Raw genomic sequence first — 16818 nt, 5'->3', positions numbered from 1 at the left:
ACCTTGGGAAACATGTATATAGTCCAAAGTTTTGATCATTTTTGAATCATGGCTCCCTCTTTAAGTCTGATCAAAAATAGTGTTCACAAATGATATACATATGATTACAGAGGTTTCTATTTACATTAAAATATTACTATTGACATATTTTAGTGAACCTAGTAATATGCTTTGATAATAAATGGGCTTCTTTGTTGATGTTTTAAATAACAAAGTCTAACTTCAGGTCTATTATATACTATTTTGAAATAGTATGATTTCAAGTGATACTTCAAGATCTCTCCACTAAATATATTATGAAAATATCTATGATTCCTACTTATGACAAAAATGTGTGTTAGTAGGAGCAAATGTGACTCCATTTTGTTTTATGACTTCATCCTGTAAAACAACCATGCCAAGTAAAAGAGTCATGACTGGAGCAAGATGTTCCTTTCCTTTTGCTATAGAAATCTTTAAGAACACGGAACTACCTAGTGGGGTATTGTTTCTGTAACTAGGGTAACGGGGCTCTGTTTCTGTAACTGGGGTGACTGGGCTAACTGTGATTGGTTAGGCTTCCCTCTGCTTGACTGCACTGTCCCGCTTCTGTAACCTGGCTTGCTTGCATTGGCTAGACCCCCCGAACACCCCTTTTGCGGTTTTCAGGCTTATAAGGAGTGCCCTTGCAATTGTTCAGGGCTGATCAGGGGAACAGCTTTATGTTCTGGCCAGCCGCCACCAGTGTGCTTCAATAAAGGCTTGATTCGATTATACGTGAGTGGTCTGGAAGTCAGTTTATGAAACCCTGGGACAAAGCTTTAACTATAACAAATGTACTACAAATGTTAATGTGTACTGGTGTGTACAAATGATAGATGCGCTAAATTTGTTAAAGACTAATTTTAAAAAATCGTTTTTAAAAATTTTTTATTTGTTCTTTATAGATACACACGATAGTAGGATGTATTTTGGCATATAATACTAAAACAATTTTTTTCATGATAGTACATGATAGACACCATCTACGTAAACCTGGGCTAAAACTTTGTTCTAGTCTCACTAGAATATAGGAAAGAAATACACTCAGAACAATCAAATGATTTTTTCAGTGATCACAAATAGATAACCTGAAGTCAAAGCATTTGGCCTTCAATTCAACAAGATCAGTAACACAACCATGGAATTTCATTTTACCAAAGGGATTTACAAGCTCAGATATATAGGAAGTTACTCCTTGGGAATGAATTCATGGGGACTGTTCAAAGCAAGTACAGAGAAGCTTGTTTGTCAGACAGGAAAAAGGTGGTGAAGTAAAAACACTCCATTGGTTTGGTTCATCTCAAAGACTTTTAGGTGTTTATCTAAACCGGTTTAAAAAGTTTGAACTTAAAAAAACAATTTATAAAATGATGGAAATACTTTAGCTTTGCTTTATAAATAGCCTAAATTCAGCAGGTGTAGTGAGATGATGGTGGAGAGACAGACCTACCAAAACCAACAGAAATCCCCTAGCATTAGCTAATCAAGCTCTGAGATTGCAATCTTAGCTCATTTTTGTGATCTCAGAATCATGGTGTTATTTGTAGGTGGCATAAATAATACTTGTGGGGAATAAATCAGGGCATACTATCAAGAGACATTGGAGACTCCAGTTCTGCAATCATGATATCATTGACCAATTATTTGAAAAATAATCTTAGAATCAATTATTATACAATTGATAATATATCAACAAGAATCAATACCTTGTGAACACTTGCAAGATAGCAGGCACTATGCTAAGGGCTTCACTACTTACCTCCCTCAAGCAAACCTGTCAGGTGGGATTTAACAGCTGTGAAAACTGACATGTAGAGTCATCTGCCAATTATCTCAAAGATAACACATGTCTAGATGCCTCTGAAAAAGTCACCCAGAATTTTGACTTCCTGTTCCATTTGCCAAGCTACATTCAGCACATATCTTCACCATATCTGCATATCTACCTGTCACCTGTCCTCTTCTCACCTAGTATTTTCTAAATTGACCTTAAATCTACTACCTTTTAAAACATTAGTTTTGTCCTAAGTAGTGATTTTTGTCACCCCAAAAGTAAAATTGATATGATTTTTGCATTTTTAAAATACACAGAATTCATAATTAACAAAAGATCACTTCTTCAACTACTATAAAAAAATAATAATTGATTTATATTGCACTATTTTTGACTTGTCTAACCCAACAGTCCCTAAATATAAGTAGAAAAATTGTCTGATTTGTGTTTTAGACATAAGGAACATGTGAGCTGAGGTATAGCTGACTACTCCATCATTGCCTAGGAGAGCTGGGGAGACAGACCCCAAATTATCCCTCAGAAAAACACTCCCATTAATTGTCCATATTTAATGACAACAGCAAATAGTGCTTTAAAAACACTTGGCAAAAAATTGGTTGTGCAGTCTTTGACGAAAGCACAAGTTCTGAGTTACACTACATTCTTATTTCTTCATGGTAAAATATTACCTTTGCTTTGTGTAATAAGTTCTCAAGTTAGAACATTAGTAGGTTCCTTCCATTTTATTTGGGGTCCATTATATAGCATCTGTTGAGTATAACTAGAATGAGTTGATTATCAAAGACACTGGAGAAATGTAACATAGGGTAAATCAGAGCTTTGGATTCACATGGGTGTTTTAGCATCCACATGATACAATTTGCCTTGTAGATGGGGAATAGAAACTCTTTTAAACACTAGGAAAAATATTCCTCCCTTCATTTGCTCTTAATTTAAGTGCAATTGGAGAAGTAACAATTCTGTGTTTTGTTTGTTTGTTTTTGTTTTTGGTTTGTAATGTGCAAAAGATAACTTCAACCACCAGGCAGAAGGAGAAAGTAGCAAACTGCTAAAACAAAACTCCTGCTTCCCAAATGTGTTAACTTTGGCCTGTTTGCTGCAGGAAGTGACACCTTATGCCATTAAGTGTTACATAAGATTCAAATGAAGAACTGGCTAAATTATTCTGTGGTTCCCAAAACCAAGATAAAAATGTCTAATTTTGAAGAATACATATCAATCTACGTTAGTAAACTAGAATAAATCAATATACCCAATGCACATGTGTTAGACTCATGTACACAGAGAGTTCAATACAGGTCATCTATGGAAAATGAAATATTTATACATATATTCTTCTGTTAATCAGCAAAATTGTACTCAAGTTGGGGAGGTAATATGTCAAACAGTCAGAAATCTTAATGTTTAACTTCCCTGGAACTAAAAGCATTTAAACAATGTTGGCAGTAGTTGAGCTGGCTCCTTGAAAGAGTTTGACTTAAAACTGGATCCACAGGATGCATTTGTTTTGGTGGTACATAGGAATATTTTCTTTATCAGAAGGGTAAGGAGGTAAAAGGGAAGGAGAGTCTGAATAAAGGCAGGAATTTGGAAAGAAAAAGTGTAGCTCTCTTGAGAAAATTTTGCAGATGAACCCCACTAGTTGTTGAAGCAACAGTTTCTTCTTAAGAGTGGTCATTTTTCCAGAGGAAGTCTCTAACACCTTCTGAAATATTGTTTTAATATTATTCCTAGAGATTTATCCACTTAAATCACAAATTTATTTTTTTTAAAGAAAAGAGGCTCTGCTGCAGGAACATGGTAAGCATGTAAGACACTGATCATCTTTGAAGGCAGAGAAGTGGAGAGAGTGATCAGAAGGGACAGTTTGGCGTGATGAAGATCCTTGAAACCCCTCTCTTGCCCTATGAAGAGTGGCAGGAATTGGTTATGGATATTGTAAGACTGGGTTTGTGGAAGCAATTTATACTATGGGACTTCTCTAATTTTTCAAGCAGGGTGAAAGGATGGGATAAAAATTGAACTTGATAGATATACTAAAATTTATTTTTGAATCTTTTCTAAGTAAAAAAAAATTACATATAGAATACTGATTTTAGGTATATTCATCTAAACCAGCTTAAAAAGTTGAAACTTGGAAAAAATAATTTGTCTAATAATGGAAACATTTTGGATTTGCTTTAAATATTCTGAATAGTCTGGTAAATTGGATTTGCTATATAAAGTGGGATTTCCAAGAAACACACACACACACACACACACACACACATACACACACACACACACACACACACTTTTAATTGCTTTCAATAAAAATGTTTAAGTATGTTTGTGCATAAATCCACTTTGTGCCTGAATGAAGACTGAATATAATTGAACTTGTTTTGGTAATGGACAATCCTAAAATAATACAAAATATTTCAACATAAACATCAGTTTACTCTCTCTTATACATGCAGATTAGACTAAAATATGCAGATTAAATATGAATCATTCAATTTTATCATAAATGACACTACAGAATCATTTAAAAATCAAATCTTAAATTTTCCTGTTTATTGTTATTTCTACTAAATTTAAAAGTTGTAAAATTAATTGAATGTTTTACTTTCAAAAAGGAGTTTGTAACATAATACTGTCACTACCAGAAATCCTTTCTCAAATTGCTCTACTTAAAGAATCTCATAAAGAAAAACCAATGATGTACTCACATTAGGAAATTTTACCACGTATTTGCAATCTCTGGCCTATTATTTTCCATAAAGTCCTGAGCCCTTGTATTTTAAAAAAGAGGCCCAAAGATGAATATAATGAACATGTGGTCAAATTTTAAATTCTGGGCCTTGATACAAAAACTTTTAAAGGTTTTTTTTTTTTAAAAAAAACCACCTATATATTTTAAATTCTTGTTAAAATTTATTTGTATTTTAACACAAATCTATTAGTATATCTTTATTTATAAATCATAAGTGTGATGTATGTAAGAAAAAGTATAAAAACAAATTAATGAGTGAGTTAAGTTTCTAATATAGCAGCAGTAACTGTAGAAATAATAAATATTCAGAGAATGTTTAGTACGTTTCAAACACTGTGCTTAGTGCTTCAATATACATTATCATTTCAATAAATATGTTATCATTTATTCTTCTAAATAATCCTTTTGTCCAACGTCACATACCATGTGAAGGACTGAGCTGGCTTTCAACCCCAGAGTCGTGTACTATAACCCTAAGCAAAAGAATTTGGTCACACAGGGCTAATGCCCTGACCCAAAAGGGAAGTTTTCTTTCTATTGATCTATAAGAGCAAGAGCATTCCTAGTTCTATGAAAAAACACAACCATTTTGAGTCAGGAGATGTGGCATGAAGATGACATTTTTTTTCATCTTTGTGCTCTGAAAAGCTACTAGGATTTAAAACTTAATTATTTTGCATGGTTAAATAGTTTGATAGTAAGAAGTGGAGGTAGCATTTTGTAAGAAACAAATCATTTTATCATTACTCTCTGCTACAAAGCCCGTAGTAGAAGATAAGCTTAGAAGGACTCAATATCAAGGTCCACGCATTCATATACCTTTGAGGATTTCAAAGTAAAGGGCTGCTAATGCCAAGAAAGAGAAATAATAGAGACTTGTAACTCCAGGAGTAATAAATTATTAAATTACAATCTACAAATACATGACTAAGTCTCTGTCCTAGATTTTTTTATTTAAAGATGTGAGGCAAACACTGTCACCACCATCCAGTGTAACTCTTAGGGATCTCAAATCATACAGTATCCTTGAAAACTTTCTCATAGCAAGAACAATGAGTGGTTTCTAATAAAAATACTTCAAACCTCAAATTTTTTGGATACTTTGTAGACTCATTTTTTTAATATTCAACAAATTTTTCAGGCAAGAGAGTTTTTTTTGCATGTGTTTTCTGCAAGGGAAGATAAAAGAAAGCCAGGAAAGCAAGTCTGTCTTTTATAATTTTGTTCCTTATTTCTTCTTCTTTTCCTTTGCCTTCTCTTTCTTCTCCTCCCTTTTTTTTTTTTTTTTGTGGAAACTAAAACCATTTATAATCTTCACAAAGCTGAATATGTAACTCTCACCCAGTATCTTTGATAGATGAAAGATCTAGCAATTGCTAGACTTAGGTATAATTCAAAATTCTATAAGTCTGTACATATTCCTAATGATATTCTGTTAATATTCCATAAAAATTTGTGCTCTACAGTGAATTAGAGTTACCATTTGCGAAAAATGTTGTATTCATCTTTATAACAATTATTCTCAACTTCATGGCAACAAATTTTAGAGGGTTTAGAGGGTTAGCACCCATGTAAAGCAAACAAGATAGGAATCAATCTCACATACCTAACCATTCTTTCACCCAAGATGAGAAAGAATATGTTTTTGCAAGATTCCTATGTGTCTTTTATTTATCTTCTATGAACGTGTACTTATCTGGCTTTGCTGGCATGAGGAGGGGTTATCTGAAGGGATGTGTAAAGCATCTTATAGTTTTTGATAACAGTGCTTATCTTGGATGTACATGTAAGTTGTTCCTGTTGAAATACACTTGTAAATTTATGCTTTAAAGTAAGAGCACTTTCAGCAATCAGATACAGTTTACTTTATCTATAATTTTTGGGCAGGATTATGGGGAGTGGTGGAACTTGTAATCTATGAAGACTTGTATAATAGGATACCTCTCATAAGTTGTTGAGGATACGCTGTGGGAACTCTATTGTCTCTGTATCAAACTAACATCATAGCTATATCTTAATGTTGTTGTGCTGCATTAATTTTATGAGACTTCTATTTCCCATTGGTATCCATAGGCGTTCCTTATTGGTGAACTTACTCATTATATTTTACAGCAACCTAACCTAAGATAGAAGGGTGATGTGGAATACAGGGCCCTTCTGAATGAACCCCATGACCAGAGGGATAAGCTAGTGTCATTAAGTGATCCTGAGATTGTGTTTTTCTCATTACCTCCACAAAGTTTTCTGGGTATGAATAAATATTAGTGCAAGGTTTTCAAAATCATTTATTAGCTGCTGTCTTGTTAAAGGATGGGCCCAGCTTATGTTTCAAAGATGACCTTGTAATAAAGTTTCAGCATTAGATCATTGAAGCCTTTCATCATCGTTTTTTCTTTCCCCTCCAGTGTTTGTAATCTTTCTTTTAAAGAAAGAATAAAATATGGAAATTAAATATATATGAGAAAAATACCAGCCTTCATCTATAGGTTTGCATGATTTCTGGGAATTGTCTAGATTCCTATAGTTAATGAGGAAGCATTACATTAGCCAGATTTGAACAATATTTAGTTATAGAAAAAGCAAAGTTCAGAAAGCTGAAGAGTTTTAGCTGTAAATATAAAGTCTAAACTTAAGCATACCTGAAAGGATTACAACTAAAATGGCAATATTTTTTTTCAGAGAAGAAGTGGATTGTCATAAACCAAATCTGCTGGGTTAGCTAAATGTTCGAGGTCTATAGAACACTCTTATTTTAGAATTATTTTCTTTCCCTGAGTATTTGTGCTGAACCACAATTAACAGCTAGTGTCTTAAGTGGCAGAATCCTTGGCACAGAATATGTTTAGAATAATGTAGTTCAATTACAGCTTTTCAAAGTATGCAGCTGCCTCAACCGTCCACAACAAGTCAATTCCATCTCTTCTTTTCTTATGCAGACACTTGGCTGGAGTTTAGAGATTTTGGGGAGACATCCTCAAAAGGCAATCTTGATTGATTAAGAAAGGAAAGTGATATAAATCACTCTTATAGTAAGATCTAGTGACCATAAAGCAATTCCCTCAATTGACTCATGGAATTGCCCCTGTAAATGTATTTTGTCATGAGTAAATATAATTTCATATCAAAATTGCTATGAGCAAGAATATTTCCTTGTAGTTCACTTCTTTAAGCTCTCCACATAGTCTAAAGACAAATGTGAACTTAGGAGAATTACTGTAGAAAGTACCAAGTTCTAAATACTTGACATACATTGACTATTTCATCTTCATAACACTCTTATATCCTATTTTTATGCTCCTCACTTTACAACTGAGCAAACTGAAACACGAAGAGATTAAATTAATTGTTCAAAAATATGTAACTAATAAACAATGATACAGAATTAAAAAAGATAATATTGTTCTAGTGTTCCATGTCTTCACTCCATACTATGCTGCCTCCCTGGTTGTAATTTAATTCCTATTAGATTTTTGTCTTTCCTGAGCATATTTTTTTTGAAATTAAATTTGATGATATATTAAAACCATTTTTTTCCTGAGGGGACCAGAGTCATACAGTGGGAATAAATGTAATTCTTTGTGAAAATATACTCTTCAATATTAGACATAGCCATTCTTACTTAGCTCATTAATTCTTGGAGCATTCCTCCTACTCCAGTACAATTAATCATTAAATCAGCTTTGAGGGAATCCAAGGAAAAGAATTAAAAACACTTCTTAAAAATATTTCAAAGGATTTTTCTGGAGGAAAATAATGTGACTAATCTTAAACTGAATTATATAGTGGACAAATTTTCAAATCTAATGAAAACAGTACATTAAAACACTTTATCCCTGCCATTCACTCCCACTATAACATATACATTACTTGTTTAAAAAAACACATTTTATTTATTTATTTTAATGTGGTGCTTAAAACCAATACCTTACATATGCTAGGGGAGTGCTCTACCACTGATCCACAACCCCAGCTTCCGCATTATTTGTTAGATATCTGCCCCTTAAAGGTTTTATGAATCATTTTTTAAAATATATATTTTTAGTTGTAGATGGACACAATACCTTCATTTTGTTTATTTATTTTCATGTGGTGCTGAGGATTGAACCTAGTGCCTCAGACATACTAGGTAAGTGCTCCACCACTGAGCCACTACCCCAGCCCCAAGAATCATTTTTTAACGGTAGAGAACCATTAAAGCATTTATCAGAAGAACAAAAAGTAGAATTAATAAAAAAGATAAGTGAATGTTATGAAATTCACACTATGTTTTAGACATTTTAGAAAAGGCACTCCAGAGTGAAAATACGTGGGTGGCTTTATTGCAGAAATAACAAATTATTGATTGGCTGCTCAATGAAAATGTATTGTCACTCACCATATCATCTCAGCAAAGAGAAATGCCACAAAATACTATTTAAACTGATACTGAATAGTATAAAGATGCTGATGTAAACATCAGATGAATCAGTTCCACACCAGTTGAGCCAGGTCAATTGAGGAATTTGTAGCTGATGTTTTGGTGGTTCATGATGTTAACTGAGCAATCTGCAAAAATGTGTTCCCTTTCTCACACACAGCCAGGTAGATTTCCAGCAAGAGTATTGAAAGTGCCAAGTCAGAACAGAGCTGCCATCATGCACGAGATTTTACTTAAAGGTGTTTACGGATAGCAAAACTTACACTTCCATGAATTGAATTTTTTTTCTGAAAAAAGAAAAAAGTACTCATCTTAACAATCTAGAGAAAATGTTGTCAGGAAGTTGTAAAAAAATGTTTTAATTAGCTTTTATAATCAGCTATGTTTGTAGGGGTTACTATGATAAAATTATAAATATAAATTATGTATTTTTCTAATTTTAAATATAATTTGAAACTTTTACTACTGAAATTTTTTGTTATCCTTGCATTCATCAGTAGTGATCTTGACATGATTCTTTTTTTAAAAAAAAAATATGTAATTCAATTAATTTTTTTCATCACTTGAATTGTTGCCTGGATTCCTAGGGAGCTCAACTAGCATAGAGATGCTCAGTATCCTAATAAAAGATAATCTTGAAAGATATTAGTATTGTCTACTTACAAATAGTATACAGATTTCTGGATGTAGAATTATACTCTATAAGGAGATAGCAGTCTATCTGATTTCTTTTTAAACATAAAAAAATAAGATCATATACCCTTTTTATCACCAGAAAATGACTTTTTTCTATTGATCTTATATAATCTAACTTCAACCACATTCCTTATAGAAGTACAGAGCTAGATGAGTGAATGTGCTTATATAGATTACAACATGACTTTCAGGTATGTTTGTCTTCTATCTCCCGAGAAAGCATATAGAAAATCATTAAGACATTGCTATTGTCTTACAAGTTATAATCATGACTGACTTAATATCATTCTTTGTAATTTAATATAAATAATATTACAAGCATTTTTAATAATAAATTGGTAGCTACATAAGCATTATAATAAACTGTAAAATGACAAATTTGGCTGAATTTGGGTTTTAGAACAATTCTGAATGTATCCAAGATTAGATTTCTTTCCTATTTTTAAGACTTTATATTGACTCCATTTCTAGTTTGGGATATTTACAGAAATATGTTTTAAGGAAAGAATATTATACTCTGAGAAATACACTAAAAAGTTATAGAAAATACTTACAAAGTTATAGAAAATACTTATATGTATTCATTTGTGAACAAATTTTGTATATGAACATAGTCTTTGTCATCAGTTCTGAATGATCAAATTAAATCAGCAGCATTAGCTGAAGTTATTAATCAGAATAGTGAGGGTTCTCAGAGAAAGTTAAAAAATCATCTATCATAGTCGATAAGGACCATGTGTTAGGGTTCTCTCTGACTAAATGAAAGAACAAACTGTGTACCATGTGTGGAGATGGCGAGGATGGGTAGACTCTCATGGAAACAGTTTCTTATATCCTGACCGCCCTCTACTATCAATAAAACCTTTAAGTTGCTCCTCTTCCAAACTCAGGGGGAAGCACCTCTCCCAACAGTCCACCTTCTACCAGCCCAGATCCCTTTTCATACCTCTTTCATCCCTTATCTTACAAACCTTGGAGGGGGCGGGATTTTATCATCATGGAGTCAACCAGTAATCAGGAAGAGATACACACCCACTCCCTCAACCTCTCTTCCTACTTTTACTGCTCAGGCAAATACAGGTGTGCAGAACACACACATAGAATACTTGAAGCACCCTTCAGTACTGCTGCTATCACAGATCCTCCTCCAGCAAATAGCATGGCACTCTTGCTCTAGAGAAAAACTTAGAAAATGAACCTCCATCAATCTTCCACAATTTGCTTCTGTGATATGATCTAGAAGGTAACTTTGAACTTAAGCAAACTGGATGCAGAGCCCAGTCTTTATGAAGACCAATTATTTAGACTAGTAACTTGATATCTCTGAGTTTCATTTTTGTCATATTACGATTCTTTCCTTCTAGAGTAACCACAATAAATTTTTGTAGAAATGACCAATGAATGAGTGAATAAATCAATGGATGGTATAAAATCTCACTTCCAAATTAATACATTGTAAATATTTTCACATAAAAATTCCCCTGGGATATAGCTGACTTGATGAGTACATTGAAAGCTTGTTGGATTCGCTGTACTAAGATTAGACAGAAGATTTCTTGAAGCAATCATGCTAGTCTGTGGGGTAAGGTTTCACAAGAAACTGTTTCATTTTTCTGTGATTACTCCTACCTGTGTATTACATGAAAACTGTGAAAAGGAATGAGAAAATTAGTATGTATATGTATTATATTATATGTATATCACTTGTAATATACATACAAATCTGAGGTGGCATATGACCTGCGTGGCTCCCTTAAACTTCAGTTTCTCCTTGTTAAATGAATAATACCTAAATCACAGTGCTGTTTGATTAACAGTGTAATGACTGTAATAGAAGCAATATATTGTTGAGCACATAAATACATGCTTAGCAGAATATGAATTTATATAAATGCAAAAGTCACTTACCATACATAATAAACAATATTAAAATTTAAGATATTCCACATATAGTAGTTCTTCCTTATTCATGACTTCACTTTTCCAGGTTTCAGTTACCAGAGGTCAACCATCGTCCAAACAATTTTAATGTAAAAGAAATAAACCTAAGTTTTAAATTTTGTGCTTTCCTGAGAAAGGAATGAAATCTCATATAGTCTCACTTCTTCTCATGTGCAACATGAATCATCCTTTTGTCTAGTGTAGCCACTCTGTATATGCTGCCTGTTTGTTAGTTACTTAGTAGCATCTCAGTTATTGGACTGTTGCTGCATCTCAGTGTTTGAGTTTGAGAAACCTTTATTTTACTTGATAATGTTTCCCAAATGCAAGACACTATAGTGATGCTGGCAATTCATATACACCAAAGAGAATCAGAAAAAAAAAATGTTTCCTTTAAGTATTACCTCACATCACAAGAAGAATGGTGAGTATAGTATAATAAATATTTTGAGAGGGGAGATACCACATTCACATGACTTTTATGACAGTATATTATTATAATCATTCTTTTTTATTTTTGATGATGGTTGTTAATCTCTTGTAGTGCCTGATTTATTAACTAAAATTTGTCATAGGTATGAATCTATAAGAAAAAAGCATAGTATTTGTAGGATTGGATTCTGTGAGTGCTTTCAGGAATACACTAAGAGTCTTAAAACACACTTCCTGTGAATAAGGAGGAGCACTATGTAAGTAATAATGCCTAAGGTTTAATTAGTAATCTATCAAAATCTCTTAACATATCATACTAACTATAATGTAAATTTCATCTTTTGAAAATATTAATATTCTTCCATCAATTTTTAAATGCTTCTCTTTTAATGAGAAAGATTTCTAGTCTTGTTTTTTTAATTTTTCAGGCAATGATAAAATGTATTCTTTAGAATCTTTTGTTTCATTGAGAAAATTTATGAGCTTTTCTAACAATATGAATAATCTTAAACTTGTTTATTTAAGATTATGTGTTTAATACATCAAATGAATAGTAAAATGTCAAAAAATAAGAAACTACTTAGTTCATTGGTAGTTCTATGATGATTGTCTGAGTACTGAGGTAAGTCATAGGTATAGTCATAAAGGTTTTTGATAAATGTCCTGAGGGTAATGAGTAAATTAAACTTTTATGAGAATTCCAATGATGTTGAAAATAATAACAAAACTATGATCAACCCTGACAATCTCAAGGCATGCTTGAAGAATTATAATGGCATTTTAAGTCAAGAATAAGGTTTTCGTTTTGTTGAATGGATTGTCTGAGGTCAGAACTAAATTGCTCTGAGCAATTGAGGGGATATTATACTCCAAGGGGAGAGAAAAAGAGATCTAGAATCAAGAGGAATGTAAGCCTAAAGGTTTTGAAGAGAGAACAGAGATGTGTGGGGACAACTGAAGATATTTATAGTCTTTTCTGAGGTGTTAAGATAAGAAACCAACAAATGTACTTGGAACTGGTTAATCATTGAGGTTATATAACAAAGTCTTGAACCTGGCTTCTCTGTGGGCAGTGTGAAGCAACCCTGTCAAACTGTGGTTACATTGAACTCCAACTACACGAGGGCACATCAATGAGACAACTACCTCAGAACTGTTCCTACCCACTACCTCTACTCTCCCCACCATCACCTGTTAAACAGAGCAGCATCTGATCTCCCACTCTTTTCCTCCCACCTTCTAACCTATCTACACCCCAAATTTCCTTGGTCACTTCTCTTATCTAATGGTTTCCTGAGGTCACAAAGCTCCTGTGAACTCTCGCAGTCATTACTCCTATTGGAAAGTAAAATTAAAGCAAGTGACGAAGTTTTTGGTATCAGAAAACACAAGCAAGTGCTGATATCAAATGAGAAGAGGAAGTTCTGTACAATGTCCCCTGTATTTAGTTTTCTCTTTTGCCATTTATCAGTGGGATTTCCATTTTTTAGCCAACAAAGAAAACTGTACAAAGATTGTGAGTGACATCATTTCATTTTGATGGACTCACCATAAAAATCAGACTTCCAGAGAGTACAGTCAACCCTCCTCTAATCAATAGTTACTGAACTCTTACCTGGGCATGAGCAGGAATTGCCAGAGACCCAAGATGAGCAGACCCTGAACTCTGCTCTCAAAAATATGTACAGGCATGAGTTTTGCACTAGAACATAGGAAGCCTCTGTGACTATTTTGGTGATGACTTCATTAGTGGCTATCAACCTATGCCAGGCTCCCTACTTCCCACCATTTGAAACACTCTCATCATGACATCTCAGATGACACTGTTTCTCCCTGGGTGGAGATGTAGTGCGAACCTTCAAAGGGGAATGTCAGAACCTCGAGAAAGCCCATGTCATAGGAAATGTGTCCCGAATCTCTTCACCCCTACTCCTACTAATCTCAGTACAGAAAGAAATGCATGACATTTCATTCAGGATTGACCTCAAGGGTATGGGACTTCTGGGGCATAAATTATTTTCTCAAATACACATTCTCCTTGGGAAGGGGGACAGAATGCCAATCTGAGATTGATTCCCGGCCTCTGTTCTGATCAAGATGGCTTCAGGGGACCTGCTTCAATTGGGAATCTGTGTGTCTAAGATGGAACAAACTTCCAGGGGGCTTATGAAAGTCATTGTTTTGTGGTGAAGGAGAACTACCATTAGTACTTGCCACTCAAGCACAGCTTTAATGAGGAGTGCTTCTCTAACAGCTCCCCATAGGAACCTCATTGGCTCCACCTCAGCTCCAGACGCAGACATTGCACCTGGCACAAGATCAAATGGGACTGATGGAAATGAGCTACATCTGTAGGGCATTTTAATGTTCAGGTGTATGATTTTCCTTGTTTACAAGAGGCACGTATCATCTCACTGGTCTCCAGTACAGGCACACGTGATCTTTTCTTCCATCACTCCCTTAGAAGCCTTGTTTACAAAGCTGATTCATAGGTCTTAAGCACAGCTGGAGACAGTCACAGATTTATGACACTGGAGGCTGTCTCGAGGAGTGAGCTTTGATCAGGCAGACACGGTTATATCCATGACCACATTTGTCGAGGCTAAGAAAGGCTGTGTGATACAAGAAAGGAAGAGCAACTCCTCCCACTATTTCTCCCACCCTCTTAGAATCACCATGAACCCTCTTAAAATCTCCTGTTGGAGATGAGGGTGGAGGCTTGGCAAAGACAAAACGTGCTAAGGAGCTAAACCCATCATAAGGTCTAAATGATAAAATTTAACCATAAATGAACATGTGGAGATGAAGGAAAGTACTTATTTTTCAAATACAACATATTTAGATGTGTCCAGCTCCTTAATAGAAGGCTTACTCTTCTATTAAGAGTAAGCATTGCTCTTTAAAATGATTTTTTTGTATTATCGATGACCCAGAAGCTTCATGCCTTGGAGTCTAAGATGTGCAACCTTTCATTGTATGTTTTTGAGACATCTATGAACTATAGTTCCAGGGCTAACATGATGATGACCAAGCACCTGTGAGTTTCTTCAGAGCCTTGATGTTTAACTGATTCTCTGCAGCTCTAAACATCATGCAAACTGTTCATTTTCATCTTGGTATAATTGTAATAAAGTTATAATAAACAGTGTATCTTACACACACTGAAAATGATAATAGGAAATTAAATGATAACATCTGATTGATACCAACTTTAAAATCGACTATTTTAGAAGCTGTATATTTATAGCTAATCACATTTTTTTTTCATTTTTATAATGAAAGAGTCTATTCATGCAAATGAGTTTATATGTGCATATGAAGGATATATCTTATATATAATTATTATATGAACATCTATCTAGTACCCAATCTAAGAAATAAAATATTACTAATTTCTAAATAACCCATCCTACCTTCTAGAATAATTTTGAATATTTGTCCCTATAATTCTTCATTTTTTTTTCATATATGTACTCTAAAACCTATATTTTCTTCTTTTGGTACTGAGGATTGAACCCAGGGGCATTAAAGACATCCCTAGTCTTCTTTATTTTTTTTTATTGTGAGGCTGGCCTCAAATCTGCAGTCCTCCTGCCTCCGCTTCCTGAGTTGCTGGAATTATAGGGATGCATCACTTCACCTGGTTCTAAAACCTATTGCTTGGTTTTTAGGGTTTTTTTTTAACTTTTTATAAATGGAATCTTAAAATATTTCAGCAGATCATATGTTTTGCTCAATGCTGTTGGTGTCATTCATTCCTATTCATGTTCATATCTGAAGTTTATTTTAATATTTATACACTATTACATAATACAAAGTACAATATATGAATCCTTTTTTTTGCTTTGTTTTGCCTTCATGAATGATTGTGCTATAAACATTTTGGACATGCCTTTTGCTGTACAAGAGGAAAATTATCTATATAGTAAAAATATGAAAGTGGAATTACTGGGGAATATATCATGTGCATCTTCACCTTGGCTAGAATGAGAAATTGTTTGCTGAAATAATCATATAAATTTACATAGATACAACGTGTAAGAAAACCAAAAAGCCTGACACCATTCTTGACTATTTCATACTCACTCTACATCCAATCTGGTAACACAATATTTCAAGATATATCCAGAATTCAATCTCTTTTTGCTTATCACTCTTGCATGCACACAGTTTCAGGTACCATCTTTATGTATCCAGAATTCTGACACACTCTCCACTATTACTATTTGCTTTAAGCTCCCATCTTTCTCCTGGATTATGATCAATCACCTTATTTCTGATCTCCTAATTTACATTTTTGCCTCCCACACAAAAGAATACTTTCCTTTTAAAGCCTCAGTTCGTATTTCTCAATTTTTCTTCTGAAAGCCCTACAATTGGCTTTCCCATCTCTCTTGGATGCAAACCAATGATCTGGCACCACTTTACACCTTTGTCTCATTGCCTACATCATTCCTACTTGCCTAGTTTCTCCCTGCTTCACTGACTTCTTTGTATTTCAGGCAAGCTCTACCTCCCAGATGATGTGGTGGCCACTTCCTGTGTAAGAAAATTTCTTTCCCACTACCCTAGACTTCCCCATGGCTCTCATTCTAACCTCCTCCGTGTATTTATTAAAATTATCACTGCTTGAAGCCTTTTCTGACCACTTGTTTAAAATTTCAATCCTGTTCCTGATTCTCTCTCATTCCTTCATGAGCGTAGGAATTTTTGTCTCTTGTTTTTTTTTTTTTATTATATCTCTGATTCCTAGAATACATC

The 16818-nt window shown here is 33.9% G+C and overlaps 1 protein-coding gene across 5 annotated transcripts in view; it reads right to left on the bottom strand.

Annotated features, from left to right (window-relative positions):
* Pde1a (phosphodiesterase 1A) overlaps window positions 1–16818 on the bottom strand; it is a 385391-nt gene that overhangs the window by 158065 nt on the left and 210508 nt on the right. The window contains exon 14 of one of the 5 annotated variants that reach the window (XM_076865511.2): window positions 8990–9275. The exons of the other annotated variants lie outside the window; for them this stretch is intronic. Coding sequence (XP_076721626.1) covers window positions 9232–9275 — 44 coding nt within the window. The 3' untranslated portion in view covers window positions 8990–9231. Of the gene's footprint in view, window positions 1–8989; window positions 9276–16818 lie in introns of those variants that run through there. 5 annotated transcript variants of the gene reach the window in all.

Source organism: Callospermophilus lateralis, chromosome 9 (genome assembly GCF_048772815.1).
Source record: "Callospermophilus lateralis isolate mCalLat2 chromosome 9, mCalLat2.hap1, whole genome shotgun sequence".
NCBI lineage: Eukaryota > Metazoa > Chordata > Mammalia > Rodentia > Sciuridae > Callospermophilus > Callospermophilus lateralis.
This window is presented reverse-complemented; position numbering and strand designations above follow the sequence as displayed.